The sequence below is a fragment of the Alosa sapidissima genome, chromosome 2 (assembly GCF_018492685.1).
Source record: "Alosa sapidissima isolate fAloSap1 chromosome 2, fAloSap1.pri, whole genome shotgun sequence".
In the NCBI taxonomy this organism is placed as follows: domain Eukaryota; kingdom Metazoa; phylum Chordata; class Actinopteri; order Clupeiformes; family Clupeidae; genus Alosa; species Alosa sapidissima.
In genome coordinates, this window is record NC_055958.1 from 3,538,514 (window position 1) to 3,557,526 (window position 19,013).

General features: G+C 40.2%; 1 protein-coding gene across 3 annotated transcripts; it reads right to left on the reverse strand.

Moving 5' to 3' along the window:
* Positions 1–1,464: 1,464 nt before the first annotated feature.
* Positions 1,465–18,974, reverse strand: parp14rs1 (poly(ADP-ribose) polymerase family member 14-related sequence 1). Of its 3 annotated transcripts, none has more exons than XM_042073056.1 (18): positions 18,794–18,974; positions 18,592–18,692; positions 18,461–18,494; positions 14,225–14,299; positions 13,651–13,863; positions 13,248–13,475; positions 10,366–12,629; positions 10,032–10,265; positions 8,535–8,756; positions 8,370–8,430; positions 6,361–6,510; positions 6,117–6,179; positions 5,822–5,998; positions 4,662–4,868; positions 3,707–4,354; positions 3,152–3,291; positions 2,836–3,010; positions 1,465–2,081 (listed from the first exon to the last, which is right to left on the reverse strand). In XM_042073056.1, exons 1-18 carry the CDS (start codon positions 18,972–18,974, stop codon positions 1,798–1,800), a joined length of 5,457 nt encoding a protein of 1,818 aa, XP_041928990.1. In that variant the 3' UTR covers positions 1,465–1,797. The 3 variants fall into 3 exon arrangements, with proteins under 3 accessions (XP_041928990.1, XP_041928980.1, XP_041928999.1); XM_042073046.1 differs by having other exon boundaries at positions 13,651–13,872; XM_042073065.1 differs by lacking the exon at positions 14,225–14,299.
* Positions 18,975–19,013: the final 39 nt, after the last annotated feature.

Genomic DNA, 19,013 nt, shown 5'->3' on the forward strand with positions numbered 1-19,013 from the left:
GCTACTTCCATAAAAAAACAGAGCACAGCCTATATAAAACACTGTTTGGCATTAAGTATTAAAGTCAGCCAAAAGCTATTAATTAGTCTTAGTTAAAGATCTCCAGATCAGTGATTTACGCATGATCTGATCCGCCATTTACCATTCACAAAAGCTGGTATTGTGTTTCCTGAATCCTTACATTCAGGCATTCAAATGAAATGTAATTAGCAGATAAATATTCTATCAGTGTATGATGCTTGCATGAGGGAAACATCCCAAAACAACCGCACCCATATAACTGCTGTTGTTTTGAGAAGTGTTTCTCATGCAAGCATCATGCAACAATGCAAAAACAATGAAACTATTGTAGGCCTAATTATATTTTAAATTAGTAAAGCAGTACTCTGATGTGCATGTTTTCACAAACGTTTGTGAACAATCTTAGCACTTTAAACATTGACTGTTTTTAAGTGCATGTATAGCAATATAGTATAAAAATAATAATAATTGTGATTTCATTATGATAATTTGATGGTGGGTGGGTTCATGTAGGTGGGCCCTATGACCCCAAAGTATGCCTTAACTGGGCCTCAGGTCAAAGAAGTTTGAGAAAGGCTGATGTAGACGACAAAGCAGCAAGGAGGCATTGTATGATCATTTAAACAAGTTTTATGACAAGGTCGGTGAGGATGGGAAAAATCGTACATTTCTGTGCAAACTTTGCCCGCACTTCAGTCACAGTCATTATTAATTTAATCATTAAATAAAATACAGTACACATCTTGGTTCAATAAGTTACATGCAGTCATTTTAATATGTTTTAATAAACATTGAACCAGTCCGGCCCTCGGCTTGTAGCAAATTTGTTTTTTTGGCCCTCTAATGTATTTGACTTTGACATCCCTGACATAGACTATAAAATAACATTTCCTGGCATGTCAAACTGCCATATAACAAGCAATTCAGACAATAAGGTCTTATATTTATCACTAAGTTACATTTGTTTCCATTGGCCTCATCTGGGTCTATAATGGTTTTTATTTGTCTATATTCACCATCAGTTATAATGGACTCTGAATGAACATGGTGTAAAACAAGATGTCGATCGAGCCGCAGCCATTCCACTAGATTCAGTTTATTCTTTGTCTTCTTATTATTTGCCATTTTATTCCAAAAGTCTAACTGGCATTTCCATCACACAACAAAACGTATGTTTTCAAGCAAAAATACCTTAACATCTACTGTCTGTTCCAAATGTATTTTATTAAATATTACACATATCTGCCAAAATATAAAATGTATTAATTTTCCAGAAATGCATGTTGTATTATTTTTATGTTTAAAATATGTGTTGTGATGGAAATGACAGTGTGTCTGAAAAGACAAAGTGTGGTGGAGACACCCAAAACACCCTAAAAGTTCCCTGTCACACAAAAATCTTAAAAAAAAACCTTTAAAAGACGTTATGACAAGATGCAAGACTTGGAAATGTCACTTTTATCCTATATATTATAAATGACACATGCTAGAGAGAACATATTAGGCACATGGTTGACATCACAAACATTCCCATATTCATGTTAGTTCAGTTTCAATGAAAACTATTTTGTGTATACACAACATTTATTAACTTTATATACCATGATAGAGTTATGAACAATCGTTAGATGTCTCTCTATGTTTACTTGTGCATTTGATTTGAATTGGTGCAAACTGGTATCCCAAGCAGTTTCCTGGATAGAAGAATATGGTAACAACCAATAAACAACCAATGAACAGGTGAAATATTGGATACACATTTGTCCCTTTGCTACCTCATTGAAAAGTGATCAAATACTCAGGATATGCCTGAATGTCATTAAAGACGACAAACATGGATGGTGCAATGGGGTTGTCAGTTACAGTATCATAGAGGTCGGCAGTGGTGGTGTTTTTAGCAGGGGGGACAATCATTCCCCCTCGCCCCGCTGTGAAGTCGCCTGTGAGGACTCGACACAGGTACATGTACTTTTGTCCCTGAGCATCTGGAACTGAGTAGGTGTTGGCCGCAGAATACTTAGCATGGACTGCGAAGTAGGTGCCATTGCCATACGCAGCAGCTGCAACAGAAGATGGTACAAATGTACAATACAACACTGGTGGATAAGTAAACACATTAAATCATCATCAATAATGTTCTTACAAGAACATCCACAATTTCTCAGTCCAATAAAGTACCTAAGCCAAGGCAGCAATTTCACTGGATCTAAACAAATCAATCTACCATTAGAAATCACCATAGCGGTGGCTTTCTTAATCTATTTCAATAATTTTACGTTTCTAAGACGTTAGTATATTTTTTTTACACTGTAGGAATCACATACTACAACATATATTCATACCAACACGATCAAATTCGTGACTACAGAGTTTTATTTTAGCATGGGTTTCCTCCGTAAAAGAGATCTGCATGTAACTTCACAGCATGCGGTTAAAATCCTTAAATTCACGGATGTATTTTGGCTTTATTTTTTTGGCAAAAACCGTCGCTCTTAACAGCCGCCAGTCTTTGAGAAGACATGAAATATCCACTGGAATTTTGTTTCTTTCTATTATACCTGCCAGGGAATCCGTGTTATGTGGCTAAGCTGCTGCCTAGCAGGTAAAACACGTTTAAATGGATATATTTATTTTTATTAGCTAGAAATGATGCCACATGTCTACATTCAATGCTATTTATGCCACTTCGAAAGTTTGTTTAGATCCAGTGATTCTGCAGTCATGGAAACGCTACGTCACACTTTGGGACTATCACATCAACATCCAGCTGACTCCAAAGCATTTTTTTGCATGAGGACCAATAGATATGTTTACCATTTTTGCCAGCATAGCTGCGGTTAAACCCATTGTGGTTGATGTGGTTTATGGTTGGCTGGCTGGTTCCATGAAACAGTTGCCTCTCATTGTTCTTGTGGCCATTTTTAACCTCCATGGCTTGCTTTTTGATCTCGTAGTTTCTCCATAAGTATGGGTTTTGTACTCTCTCAATCTGAAAAGCAAAAATATGAGACATTCACATTATGAAAAAATGTTTAAACTATGAGACCCAAACATTTAATTGAAAACCATGTAGACTATATGAACACTAAACTGCTGAAATGCAATATCTAGATCGCTAGTAAAAGCATACCTTCAGAATGGCATTACGGCAAGACTTAAGGAAAAGTTTCTGAACATGAAGATATTCCTGGCTGTTATTTTGCAGGAGAAACACTTGGCACTGCGAGTTGGGAGTCATGTCATCCCAGTTATCAGGAACACTGGTGTCACCTTGACAGCAGGAAGGAAAATCACAGAGTATATCAGCAGGAAGGAAAATCACATAGAGTATATCAGTGATACTATGCCCCTCTCCTGATGGTTCTACTATATCATTTCACATTTTGTTTCTTTGTGTGTAAAATGTTTTAATTGATTGAGCACCATTAATAGTAACTTTGTTGCCTGAATAACCGAAAAGCATAATGAATAGGTAGGCATCACCGTAAAGATGACAACGTTTTGACGGAGCTTAATACAACTTCTATATAGCTGAGTATGTGTGCATAAATGTGGGGATAAAACCACCCAGCTGAAAAAAACAAGTCTGGCCAGCTTAAGGTGGTTTGCTGGTTGACCAGCTTATTTGACCAACATGATGGTTGACCAACTAGACCAACAAAACTTTGTTTAAAGGAAGCATTACCTTGTAATTTATCTACTCGCTTCAGTTTGACTTGGTTCCTATGGATGTCCACAGCAGGCCCATCAGGTAGAGTGGCCGTATACTTCTGGCCTTGAATAGTGACCTCTACCTGTCTTTGCCTCTTCTCCTTGGCTTGCTCAAGACGTAAGTTGTTCTCGGGATCAAATGCTTGGTATTGGCCTTGAACCTTATACTGCCACTCCACCAGGTTACTGGTGAGTTCCATCTGCCTTTCCAGACTCTCCCGCTCCCGGCTCTTGCTCAGGATCTTCTGCACCTCTCTGGAGGATGCCGCTACGTCTCTGCTGAGGCCCTCAATGGTCAGGGTGGCATCGTCTGCACCCATCGTGCCCTGTGAGTCGGTGGTCAGGGTCATCTTCACGTCATACTTCTCCTGAAGGTCTTGGATGATCTTAATGTCACTGCTGGGCAAATTTAAAAGCATATCGTCTGTGATGGTGTCTATGAACAAGTCTTGGGAGATCAGCTCTTCGATCCATTTCTTGACTTCGTCAACGTTGGCTTGTGACTCCCCACAGATGTGGAAGAAGGCTGGGACCAACACTTTGCCCTCAAAGGCAATATCTTCACTTTTCTGGGGTTTGGCGTCTTTGACCCATGGTCCAGTGAAGAATGATTTAAGGCTTGCTGTAGGAACAGATGGTATAGTTTTATTGCTATCAGGGTGAATTGGGATTGCAACATAAGTAAGATGATTATGGCTTTTCAAATGTACTTTGTGAAGGTAAGATAATGTTGCATCTTAGACAAATCTAAGACTAATCATAATGTAATATTAGGTGTATGAAGATCATAAGTTCAATAATGAATGCACTGGATGTTTGATTTGTGTGACAACATACTACAGTAGTATCAAGACATTACATCGTCGATATAACAACCAATGCTTGTGAAACCTAAAAAAACATATAAAAAGCATATAAAGACAACATACACATAATCTTAGCACCCATGCCCTCTTTCACTGGCTTGTTGGAACCCTCTTTTTTCTGCATGCTCTTGTAAAACTCTGCCAGCATTGGGGCCTGGAAGATGACGATGCGGATCAGCTGCAGGGAAGACACAGGTTTCTGTCCCACCACATCTACCACTGCGTCCAGCATGGCGTCCGCCACCAGTCCAGGAGCCACGTTGCCTTGCCCTACACCGGAAACAGACAAGCAAACAAGACACTGTAAGTGACAATAGAGATTGTGACCACAAAAGTCAATATCATGCTTTTTCCCCTTTCCTGAATTACTCCCAGCTAAAGGGGTCCTGCAGGGGTCCCAAGAGAACGCAGGTTGCGACGTAAAAGAGTACCAGGTTTGGAGTGTGGGTGCGGGATGAAAGAGGAGCGTTTGCAGGAGCAGGATAAAAGGATTATTCGCTGCACTCCTGCAAATTGTACATGTGTGTAAAATAAAAAAGGGAAATGATTAAAGTAGCATAAATAATTATAGTCATGCTGGAAGCTCTGTATGGCAGCAATAAAAAAAAAGGTTTTAAGCAGCCTAACTGACGGATGTTGTCGTTTATCTGTGATCAATTATTTCCTGCTGCTGCGTTCAAAAGCATGACAGAGGAAGAGGTGCAACACTAGTAGGCAATTTTTAGATGTTGCCTTTCTAAAGAAAATTACATTCAGAACCAAGAAACTTAAAATCAGACATTTGGCAGTCTCTCTCAGTTGTGAGTGACAGCAAGTGGAATCGATTACCTGCTGTGGCAAATGTCAAAGGGTGTTAACATACCCTACCAACATATACAAATCTGGAACATCAGACCTGAAGCGTCATGGGGGCTATGCACACATTGTACAGCTATGAAAGGACAAACATTGCTGGAATTCAAGGGAAATATATCAAAAGTGTCAAGTGCTCCTTTCGTGAGACAGAAAGCAGAACTGAATGCATACAGTAGACAATCGTGTGTGGGCTTTAGCAGGCGGGAGCAGGACATAATGTTACAGATGCAGGCAGGAGCGGGACTAAAAATGATCCATTTTTGCGGGAGCAGGACAGAATATTGCGGGAGCAGGCAGGAGGGGGGACAGAAGATTAACACAGAGCTTTACTTCCAGCCACAGGAAAGCACTAATTAGTCACCACATACCTGTGCCAAGAGCAGGAAAGGAGATGGACCTCATGTTGTTCTGAATGGACAGTGAGATTGCATCACCAACAATCTTTTGTATCATCTGAGGCTTGGTCTGCCCATGCAAATGAAGAATCTTCTTACACTTAAGATTGCCAGGCTGGGTCATTATCATTGCTCTACCTGGCTGAGCTCCTGTCAAATTCACACGTCACAGATTAATGCATTTGTCCAATAACAAAACTGAAAAATAATGATTATTTATAAGGACAAGGTACAGTGTGATATTTTCCACTAGGGAGAGTTTACACACCCTGTTGCTGGCATTCTAGCATCACCATTGGACCAGCAGCATCAAGAATGGCTTTTGAGACACCTGGAATTAAGAGTGGCAAAAAATTAAATTATGTGTTTATAACTGGTTCAGTTTTATCAGGACAGAGACTATTTGATACTTATCCATTAAAAACCTCACAGAAATCTTGAAAAACAAGGAGAACATACTGTACATACAACATCAAATATAGAAATGTAAATACTAAATAAAATATGCCTACCTGAGTTCAGTGTAAAGGTATCATTGGAGGAATTAACTATGACATCAGAGTCCTCTTTAGTGATATCCCCAGTGGTAATCTGGAGAACAACTTCCCCCACTGTTGTCTGATACAGCCCTGAACTTGGAGATGTGATCTTTGAGAATGGACCTGTCAAACATGGTGGGAGTTATTCAGTTTACAGTGTCTCACAGGTAATTGGGATTAGTTGCAGTTAAATACGAGGCTCTTTTCCATCATTTGAGAATAATTTGAGAGTAATTGGTCAGCAAATTCTCCAAATAGGTGAAAGACCTCTGCAATGTAGCACTTTGGGGTGGTGCTCACACCAAAATCCAACCCAAGTAAAAATACTGATTGAAAATATGTGTAAGTCGTTGTTATTTGTGAAAATGGCAATGACTTCCATGATTGTTCAAGACTGCAAGTCACTGTCCATTAATGAATGTTCCACTCAGTGTCCACTCTCAGTGTAAACTAGACAATGTAATTTCGAGGAAATTACCAGTGCATGAAAATATAAACATATATATTAACATAAAATGCAAAACAAACTTTTATTTGATAACAGTTGGCAGAAGTCATAGTTGATAACAACTGACAGTTGAAATGGCTGAACAGTTAAATAGTTGAGTAGTTTAAATAGTTATTATATAAATAGTAATTATTTAATAGTGAATTATTGTAGTGAGGACATTTATTTTGAAACAGTTGTGAGCAGAGGAAATAGTTGAACAGGATCTGTAGAGCCAGATTGTATGTTTAAAGCCTGAGACAGAGTATAGTTTAAAAGTTAAATATAGATAGTGTAATGGATGTTGATAGACAGAAAGTTGAATGGATGTTGATAGGCAGATTATTTAATGAATGTTGATGGGATAGTTTAATGGGTAGATGAGTGAATGGTTTGAAGAGGATGAATGGATAGAAAGTTGGATGGAATGTGCCTTATATCCTTGTAGAATGGAGATACACAGAGAGAGTTGGCCTAATTGAGCAGAAAGCAGTTGATACAGGTGCAATCAGTTTAACTAGCTTTTTGATGGGACCTAGTTGAGCAGCTGGAAGTTGATACAGGTGCAAATCAAGTTAATTAGCCCATTATGATGTCATAGTCCCCATACAAAGTCTATGGGGAAAAATAAGCTTGTTTTTTTATTAATATCTCAAAAAGTATAAAGTTTACAAAAGTGAAAAATACATTCCTCAAGTCTTTTCAAGACCTACGTTACAAAGTGTGAAAGTTTCAAAAATAATTCAGTGGAAATGCATGGATTCCAGTTTCTTCTAGTAGCAGCAACTGGAATCCATCCATTTCCACTGAATTATTTTTGGAATCTGATCCCTTATCATACCTGTTCATTCTTACTCGACGCTCGACTTATCGTGACTAAATTCAAGATGGCTGCAAACGCTATACTTCGTGAAGATACTGTCTGTATAAATCGTCTTGTAAGTAAACTACCAGTGCTTTTTCAAAGTTCTCAATGTCTCGTTGTAAATGTCAGGTCCCTCGGAAGTCTACCAATGAAGTGTGGAGATACATTGAGCCTCGTAAATGGTGTAAAACAGTGATTTATTTGCATGGCTAGCCCGATGCCGAAGCACCACCATTGAAAAAGCTGTTGGTAGCATCTGCTAACTAGCGCCAGATTTTGGAGTGCAGGGGACAAGCCGAGATGGGCTATGAGACATACGTTCACACTCGGTATCATGTTTCAATACACTTTAGGTCAATATCACACCGGAATTCTCCTTTAAACGGTTGAAGCTGAATTAGACGCAGAAATTTGGTGGGAAGAAGAAGAAGAAGAAGAAGACTTCGGATAACAGAAGAGTGCATTTTCATGCACTGTAATAATTAAATAGAAAATGCAAGTGGGCTTAAAATGATTTTGCATTTCAGTAACTGAGAAACACAAGCAGGGAAAAACAATGTCTATAATTGATGTCTATTTATATGACCCCAACTGATAAAGTCCAAAGTACAGACCAAAATGGCACTGTACCTTTTGTCTGGGAGGATGCAGCCTGGTTTAAGAATCTTTGGTTGAATTCATCTGTAAAGGCCTGTGATGGACATGCAGTACATGGCAACAAACACTGATTAGATGCCACTTGTTCGTATTAACTACACAAACAAAAATGCACAGAAATTTGTTTTGGCTCCTTACCTGTGTAGTGTGAGTGTCGCTAGGGTGGAGAATGAACACCACCTCTTGCACGTTATTTGAACTTCTTTTCTGGCTGAAATTGAGGACAGCGTCCAACATGAGTTTGGCCACCTCATCTCTGGGAAAGCCCAGGTTTCCAGTGCCAATGGCGGGGAAGGTTAAAGAGCTCTGCCGGTGCTGCTCCGCCTGAGCGAAGCAGTCAGCTACAATGTCACCCAAAACCTGTGGATTATTTATCAATTAGCCTTCTGTTGGTGCTCCATGTAACTGGCAAATGTGAGTCGTGCATGCTCACACGTGGCGTATGGTTCCAAAAACTATGTTTTTTACAATAGATAAGATTCGATTAGATTCAACTTTATTGTCATTGTACAAGTCGACAAAATACAGTTTGCGTCTAACCAGAAGTGCAAAAAAGCAATGTGCAATGTGATATATACAAAAGTGCAAAGTGCAATGTGATATATATAAAATATAGACAGGTGGTGCATAGACAGGACAAGAAATATAGTGCAGTGTACATTTAATAGTAGTTATTTCTCGCTAATTTTTACAAAATGTAAGGGCATAAATCCTGAAGTTATTTGTTTTATATAGAAATACTGCCGTCTACGAGCATGCGCAACTCACACTGGGTAGCGACTTGCATCAGGTAGTGACACTCCATGTGAAATATAAGAGATGGTTGCCATGATTTACTAGCGATGACTAATGTTCTAGCAGGCTTTCCGTGTTTCCCATACATTGACTAATCTGTGGCGGGGCGCCACGAAATAAAAATCGGCCGCCACAGATGAATATTCTATGTTTAATTTAATTTAATTTAATTTAATTTAAATATAAGGTCAAATTCTTGCATTGCCATTGAGCTGCGCTTTTTACGCACGCAGCCTTTCCTTGCCCCGCCCCGCTCTCTCTCGTAGCCCGCTGCCCCTCCTCTGCATGTGCATTTAACAAAATATTCACGATTGTTGAAGGATTGTTGTTGCCACATAGAAGCATTGCATAGAAGACGTCTGGCTAAATTGCTATTAAATCCGCTTAGCATCGTGACCATGCTGCGCAAAATTGTTCAAAACTGCTGCATTGAAGTGAACTCTGCTAAGGTCTTATCACAGCATAGTAGGCTACATTGAATGTTTGCAAAATCCCGATGTAAATGGAAAAGTGTTTTCCAAAATTCAAGTGCTTGTCCCAAGGAGGGATTTTTACTTTTTTTATTTTAACTATGTAGAAAACGTTATGAATTGCATCCACACATCAGCAGCCTTTCAACTATGTTACAATTGCAAGGGTTCCCTCAAACGTCTTAAAGTGACAATTAGACCTATACACTACCAATCTTAACGATCTTAATACCCCCCCCCCCCCCCTTGTCAAAGTCAGCTACCGCCACAAATTGAATCCAATTCTGTGGGAAACACTGGGCTTTTGTATTTGAATAACCAAAGATGTACTATCTATCTCAAAAATAGACGTAGAGGGACAAAGACGTACCTTCTGTGCATGGCCTTGACCTCCATCCCACTGTGGGGCAACAGTATGGAACACCATATTGCTTCTGAGGTTGCAGCCCTCTGTGACAATAATAGCTCCTTCATTGGCCGGAGGTGCTGCCTGCTGATCCACCAGATTCTGAAGCTCTGGTCCCGCTGCTCTGAACAGGGCATTCGAAACAGCCCCTTGATCGAGCCTCAGACCACTGCCCACTGTGTTCACCACCACATCCGTCTGCAGACATGGATATTAGCACACATTATATATTCATGTGTTTATTTACAGTTACAACCTGAATCATCAGAAAACAAAAACATCTCAACATGTGACCTACTGTTGTATCCTGGATGTTTCCTTTCAACAGTGTGATGCTCAGCCCCTCTTTTGTCTGCACACTCGGAGTCGGACTGCCCGTAGGAGCTCTTCCGTGGCGTTGGCTCGGTCCTGGGTTTTGATCTGTTCTGACCTGGCTTCTGGTCTCCGTCTGGCGATGTACGGGTCGGTCAAAAATCTTTCTCACAGCAGTCTCCATGGCCTGGACAGTCTGGTCATCCTTGTTGACTAGATGTATTTTTTTAAGTAGGCCGTCGCCATACATGTCCTCACAGTGCTCCTTTATTGCCCCGACGATGGTCTCTGCACAGAGGTTTAGCGGGAATCCAAATGAACCTGAGCTTATGGCAGGAATTGCTAAAGAGTGGAACTTAAACCTCTCTGCCTCTCTTAAACAGCCTTTAATTGCCCTTTTCAGTAAGCCAACGGCCCTTTGTGGATTGTTGCCACTGAACTTGGGTCCAACGGCGTGGATGATGTGTTCGCACCGGAGTCGCCCACCTGCTGCCGTGATGACTACGTCCCCCGTGGCCAGTTGCCCGCGGCTGGAGATGATCTGGTTGCACATCTCCTGGAGCTGAGGACCAGCAGCCTGAACGAGGGCTCCTGCCAGACCCCCCTCATGCTGAAGGGTCTCATTGGCAGCATTGACAATAGTTTCTACTCTGAATGAGCACATGTCGGCCTTGAAGACACTGATCTCCACGCCATCGGGGGTTTGCAAGTGATAAGCAGGCTTGCTCTCGGGTCCTGAGGTGTCCATTTGGGGTGTGTCCATGTCATCCTCCAGCTGGACTAAACAGTGCCATTTGGTGATTGACATGCTCTCATAAATGAGCTCTTTGTCCAGGAAAGACTTTTTCGCTCCAGGTTTGGCCACTCGCAGAACATCATGGTGGACAGATGAGATCAGATCTTGGATTGTCTGCATACACTCTACCACAAGAACTCTGGGTCCACTCAGAGAAACAGAATCCTCTTTGAAATCAATTTTAATGTCCTCTTTGATCATCTTATTCAATGTATCTTTTTTCATTTCACGCACAAATTTGATAATGAGCTTTCTGTCTGTCACAGTTCTGGTTATGGAAGAGTTGTCATGTACAAAATCATATAACTGTTTCTGTACATCATCAACTGTGTCAACAAAGCCACAGACCATAACTAGTACACCAGCAGTATGCACTGACACTCTCCTTTTTGGCTGATTGGAGGATGCTTGCAAACTATCCACTAACTGTTGCCACTCTGTCATTCTGAAAACATTAAGATCTTCTACCTCAACGCATTTGTGGTTCAGAAGCTTCTCTAGTTGACCCTCTGCGTCCCTGACTGCCTCCTCTTTATTGGCCAGGAGATTAACTCTGTTCCCCTTAATTTCCAGTGCAGCGCTGATTCCCTGTGACATGAATAATTGTTCATTTAGCTCTTCCTGGTCTCCTTCAGACAAGAACTGTATGATGCTATCATCAAGATCTACTGGCTTCCCATTCAGGGAAAAAGTCAACACCTCCTCTAGAATGTAAGCTTTTGATGACAAAATCTCATTTTGCAGTCCATACAATTCAATGTTTTGAGTTGGCTTGTTGTATCTGAACTTAAGCTCTGGGAAATCACTTGCAATCTTCTGCTGTAAGCCACGTTCCAGGAGCTGGTAAACTGATGACGCCACAGGGACCTCTATAGCTTGGCTACCTAACTCCCTTTCGGCCTTTTTAGTAATTTTCTCTACAATCGTTTTTAAATCACCAAGGCCATCTATGGTCTCAGGCAGACCTGCCACAGTCATACATTCTTGAGACTGGTCCAGGACCAGTGACACAGCCTTGTGCTGAATGGCTTCTAGAATCGTCACTTCCGACTCCTTCCACGCAACAGCTGGAACATGCAGTTGAAGGCACTTGAACCTTGAGAGCAACTCTTTAAATCCAGAAGCGGCCTGTTCTCTCCAAGAGCGAATGAGCTTGGCTGTTTGCTTTTTCTGCTGGAGCAAGGATGGTAAGGGGCTGATGCTCACAGGCTGAAGCTGGAGATTGACTTCACAGAAAAGCTTGGCCATCTCCTGGTCGATCAGTGCACTACACTCAGGGTTTTCTTGCAGGCACTTCTGCAAAGCAAAGCCAATGTCCTGTGTGAAAGCATCAGGAAGTTTCCAGGTGGGCCTGTCTTTTCCATACACCGCCGTTCCCAAAGAGTCGTAGTACGGGAACACTTTAAAAGCATGTCCCGATATGACATGCTGTCTATTGATTACTCTTGCCACAGCTGCAAAGATAAATATTTCATACAAATATTTGAATGACATCATCATTAGGTGTCTCTGATATTTTTACTTATCTGATTCTCAATAGGATTTAAGGATTATAAAAAATCTATAAAAAGATAAACTAATAAAAGATTCCTGAAATATGACCATTATGGTCTTTCACATGCTACCAGTTTAGCCTTTAAAAGGAGCCATGCCTTACATGTTTCAATTATTTTATAAAATTCCCGACTCATGGTGTTCGGGTATGCTCTAAAAACCCTACAGAGGAAAAAATTCAGCAGAGCTTTTATTTTGACCATAATAAATGTGAGCAGTTGTGATGTAGAACTTACACGCTTTTCTGATTCGCTTGTGATCTATGACCTATTCCTTCCTATGGCCATTACAAGCAGTGAAGGGAACAGTCAAATTTAAAAAGCTGGGTGCTTATTTCAAAGTCAACATGAAACAAAAGTTTCCTACAGCATGACCCCTTCAAAGCTTTTTATACATCAAACTTTGACAAGTATTACATTACATCTACATAAGAGGTCAAAATCACATTATAAAAAAAATATTCATAAACAGACAATAGTATACCATTTAAATCTGCCTGATTTATGGGAAATTCTTACCTCTGGGCTCACTAAAGGTGACAATGGCAGCTTGTTCCTCCTCCAGCATTTCGACATCTTCTTTTACATCCTCATCTTTTTGGAAATACAGCTGGAGGTGGTCAGATGTGATGTCACTGATGAGGTCTTCAGCTCTTACTTTCACTGGAACCTCAAGGAGCCTGATGATTAATTTCTTCGAGCTGAACATCTTGTTTGATGGGCATATTTTGACGAATTGCTGTGCATCTGACATGTAAATGTAACAGATAAGAACATAAGCAGGCAAGGTGCACCAAACACATGAACCACATTATACGTAAAACATAAACATACTATTCATTGTAGTTATTGAACCAACTGAAAATAAAACAAAAAGGTGAAAAATGATTCCCAAATAAAAAATACTGAGTTTTCCCCCTACCTTCTGCGTTATCAAACATCACCACAGCGCTGCTGATCTCAGGTACAATCTCCACACTCCAGGATGAGGGGTCGTGACCTTTGAGGATGTTCTCCACCAACATCTCTAGAAACTCATGCCGCAGCTCCTCTGTGTTCCCCAGGACAGCAGCTACAGCCAGGGAGTCCTCAGGATCCTCCTTCTGCTCCTCAGCAGGGAGGGTCTTGTCTTCGCCTGTTCTCACAATAGGGTCATGACATAATAGATAGTAAACATTTATCAATAAATGTATTGATCCATTTATCAACTGTGCTAAATATTGTCTCTATTGAATTGTTTTATTGTACATCCATAAATGAATCTGCCCCTTACTTCTAAAACAAAGAAAACTCTTATAATGAATGTCTAATACTTAATTGTGGCCTACTTCTACATTTATTTTATCATTTCTCATAGCATTTATACAATACTATTCTGTTTTAATGATTAGCTGGTAGAAAAATGTCAGCCATGAATCTTAATTGCTATTTTTATTCATTGTCATATAATTACACTTATTAAAGACAGACAAAAGGCAGCTTTAAGGCCTACTAACCTATGGCTCTTCTTCTTTTAGGGTCTAACATAGTGAATGTGTTGGCGTCATCTTTCCTCTTATGATGGCTGTGTTCTGAGCATGTTTTACAATAAAAACGTAATCTTTTAAGCAACTTTTGTTTAGTTTTACATACATGCAAATAGAAACTGAAATGAAGGGCCAAGTATTCATATCATCTATTATCCTACCATTATTTCTGTCACAAAAAACTGCCCATTAATCTTAAATGGGTTTGTAGTTTTTCTACACTCTTGAATACTGAGGGTTTTTCCCCCAGGATACATTTAATAAAAACCTATGCCATACTCTGAATACATTGACAAAACTGGGTAACACTTTACTTGGATAGTCTGCCTACAGGGATCTACAGTACAGTGCCTATAAAGTATTCACCCCTTGGATATTTTCCCCTTTTACTGCCTTTATAAATGTAATCATGGCCAATACAATTAGGGTTTTTAAACAAGAATTTACAACAAAACACTCTCTTTAATGCCAATGTGAAAGTATATTTCTGCAAAGCAATATCAATTAATTTAAAATATATAATGTAAAATAAGTGGTTGCCTTTTAATTCAACAGCGGTCCAGCGAATTGGTGCTAGTAGTCTCACAATTAGTGACAAAGATCACATGAGTGCAATGACTGTGTATACTACAGTAGCATAAAGACCCCTATACATGAGTGCAATGACTGTGCATACTACAGTAGCATAAAGACCCCTATACATGAGTGCAATGACTGTGTATACTACAGTAGCATAAAGACCCCTATACATGAGTGCAATGACTGTGTATACTACAGTAGCATAAAGACCCCTATACATGAGTGCAATGACTGTGCATACTATAGTAGCATAAAGACTCCTATACATGAGGTCAATGACTGTGTATACTACAGTAGCATAAAGACTCCTATACATGAGTGCAATGACTGTGTATACTATAGTAGCATAAAGTGTCTGGAGCAGGGGCGGACCTGCCATTAGGCATGGTCAGGCAATTGCCTGGGGCCTCGGCCACCAGGGGGCCTCGTCATCCCCATATCGTTTTTTTTTTTTTTTTTAATAAATGATCACTGCATCCAAACAATATATTCTAATCCATAATAAAGATTGGAAAAAATATTTTGCCTCATGATTGCTCATAAACTCATCATAAAATCAAATGACTGCAGTGCAGGTCCGCTTCCTGTCACCATAGCAGCAACTAGTCTGAACGAGGTCTTGGTGAGGTGTGGAGTTGAGCGATTGACAGCAGCCATGAAACGTTTCCAGAGTGGAAGTGATAAACGAAAAAGAAAAAGGGAGGAGGAAGAATTTAGAAAGAAATTGCCTAAATTAACCAACTTCTTCCAGTCGAAGAATTCTTCCACGGAAGAAAGTAATTTGGACAGTGATGCAACAACATCTGCAACATCTGCTGAGCTGGGTGGTGTAGCTAATGCTAGCTGCAGCAGCTCTGGCACTGATGCACCACCACCAGCAACTTGCACTACATATTCTTCTACTGATGATGATGATGATGATGATTATGATGTTGATCTAAGTGAAACAGTCGTGAGGGACAAGATCACTGTCACTGCCGAAGTCCGCACTGGTGCTGTTGGTGCTGCTACGGACACAGTAGCAGAAGCTTTGGACCGCAACGAAACCAGTAACGTAAGTAGCCCTAACACGATACCTAGCACTACAGTTATCAGTGACGACCCCTTATTATGGCAAGACACCGTAAGAGATGCAGAGCGAGTTGAAATCGTTAAAAAAGGCCCCGTGCAAATTAATAACTTTGAATTAGGGCTGGGCGATATATCGATATAAAAGATATATCGATATATTTTAAAATGCGATATGGAATTAGACCATATCGCATATATCGATATAGTTCAAATTTGCACCGTGATCCTTGCTCCACGCAAGCCGCTGACCGGAGCTCTCTGCACTGCTCCCCTCTCTGCACTGCTGTGAAACTGCATGCTACTCTCATATAAATATATTTATTTCAGAAAAAGATTGGCCTATTTTATTTTATAGGCTATTTTTATTTAAGATATTTTTTTTATTTAAATGTGCACCTTAGGGAGCTTTGATTTAAAAAAAAAAAAGGCACTCCAGTTTTATGTTTACATTTTATTGTTATTTGAGTAGTGAGTTTTCAATAAAACTACTCATATTTGACTGAACATTTCATTTTACAGCTCTAACTTTGCAGAAAAAATATCGGGATATATATCGTATATCGATAGATCAACCTAAATATATCGGGATATGACTTTTGGTCCATATCGCCCAGCCCTACTTTGAATTCCCCAAAAATGCAGATAAACCACCCAGAAGATTCACGGTTGAACATTATTACATGACCATGAAAAATGGAGAAAAAATAAACAGAAAATGGCTAGTTTATTCGGTCAGTGCATACGCTTATTGTTTTGGATGTCGGCTTTTTTGAAGATCGAACACCTCATTTAGTTTGCACGCACACTCACTCTCACTCTCTCTCCCTCTCTTTTACACATAGCCTACACGGACAGACTCTCATACAGTACATAGCTACAGTACATAGAGTATATTCACACACAGAGACCCCAAACCCCTAGCCTTCACCCTCTCTCTCTCCCTCTCCCTCTCCCTCTCTCTCTCTCTCACACACACAGACACACAGACACACACACCATTCATAGTAATACTTTCAAAGGTTTTTACTACTGTTTCTTGATCGTCATCTATGGCAAAAAATATTTGTTGTATTTGAGTATGCCTCAGCGTCCCATTATTACAGAATAAAGTGTGTTTTAGTTTTAGGGTTGTGGTGTGTGTGTATGTGTGTGTGTCTGTGTGTGGGGGGGGGGGGGGGGCTCGGAGGGGCCTCGGAATCCTTTGCCTTGGGCCTCAAAGTGTCCAGGTCCGTCCCTGGTCTGGAGAGTCCCTGATTAATCAGAATTCCTGGCTACAAAAAATGTCAGGTTACCGAACATTCCCCAGAGTTTAATAAAAAAAAATCTGCCTTCAGCAGGCCGTCCCCACAAACTAGATGACCATGCAAGAAGACTGGTGGGAGAGGCCACTAAGGCCCCCGTGACAACCCTAAAGGAGTTAAAGGCTTCAGTAGCTGAGATGGGAGAGACTCTGCATACAACAACTATTGCCCAGGTTCTTCACCAGTCAAAGCTTGGAGAGTGGCAAAGCTTCTATTAAATCTCGACTAAAGTTTGCCCAACTTCCATGGTCAAATGGAAGAAGGTTCTTTTGTCTGAGGACTCCAAAATCAAGCTTTTTGGTCCTCATAATAGCTGCTATGTTTGGTGGACATGAAATACTACATCATCACAAACACGTCATCCCTACTGTGAAGCATAATGGTGGCAGAATCATGCTGCAGGAAGGCTAAAGGTAAGGGTAAGATGAATGCAGCAAAATAGGGGAATTCTGGAGGACAATCGGATTCAGTCTGCAAGAGAACTACGACTTGGGAGAAGATTTATTTCCCAGCAAGACGCATACAGAAAGCTACACAGAAATTTAAAGAGAACAGGTGAATGTTCTTGAGTGCCCAAGACCTCAATTCACTGGACTTGAAAAGGGTTGTTCACTCCCAATCCCTGTGCAACCTGACAAGAGTTTGAGCAGTTTTGCAAAGGTGTGAAATTGCAGTATCCAGATGTGCAAGCCTAATTGAGACCTATCCACACAGACTGTACTGTGATTGCGACCAAAGATACATCTACTATGCTGACTTGGGGGGGGGGGGGGGGGGTGAATATTTATGCAATCGCTTATTTTACACTATATATATTTTTAATTAGCCAACATTATTTTGTAGAAATGTTTTCACTGACATTAAAGAGTTTGTTTTGTAAAAATCCATATGATTCTATATATAAAAGCCATAAAAGGGGAAAATATCCAAGCAAGTGAATAGGCTACTGTATCAATGTAACAGATCTTCGCTTAAGATTCAAGTTCAGTTAGCCTAATCTGAGCATATAGTAGATGGTATGTGGATGGACTATAAAATACAAATCCTTTTGTTTTCAAACGTCCAACCCCTTACATTTAACCAGCGACTTGATTTTGACAGCCAACTATCACGGTATAATGTTACACTTTCAATATCACCATTTACAGTTAGTAGCCTACAGCATCTAAATCATAGCCTAATAGGCTAAGCTATTTAAAGATGGAGTTTCCTAAACAATCATTATTTGTAGGCCTACTATGCCAGACCCACTCACGTGTATCTTCCGAGACCTCAAGAAAACATGATTTCTAAAAAATAACATGCAAACAGCGACATTAGTTGATTATATTTAAGTTACCATATGTTAAATGTAATGTCAAATATATTTAAATGCTTCACACCTACCTCGACGTCCGTTGTCTCAGAGGGCAGACGTACCGACAAATTCAACACATTTTGACCAAGTTTTAACTTGTGTGGGCATTTTGCAAGAACACTTTGCCTTACTGTTTGAAGAAACAGAAACATGCAGCATCAGAATCAGAATAACAAAGAAGCATACCACAGTAGGCCTATGCGGTTACACAAAACCATGTAACTAGCCTACCTTGTTCTGATTTGAACGATACGATGGCTCTTTGGCCATCAGAAACATCATGCTGAACCCAGCAGTCGCCACCATTTGATTTTTTACTTTGGAAATAAATGGTTAGTTTGTTTCTCAGGTTCGGGAGGGCAGGATTCCACTCGCCTTCCACGAGTACTGGGAAAGTAAAGTTGTCGTCCATGTCTTCTCTGTGACAAACAAACTTCGTCTATCTTGGTCT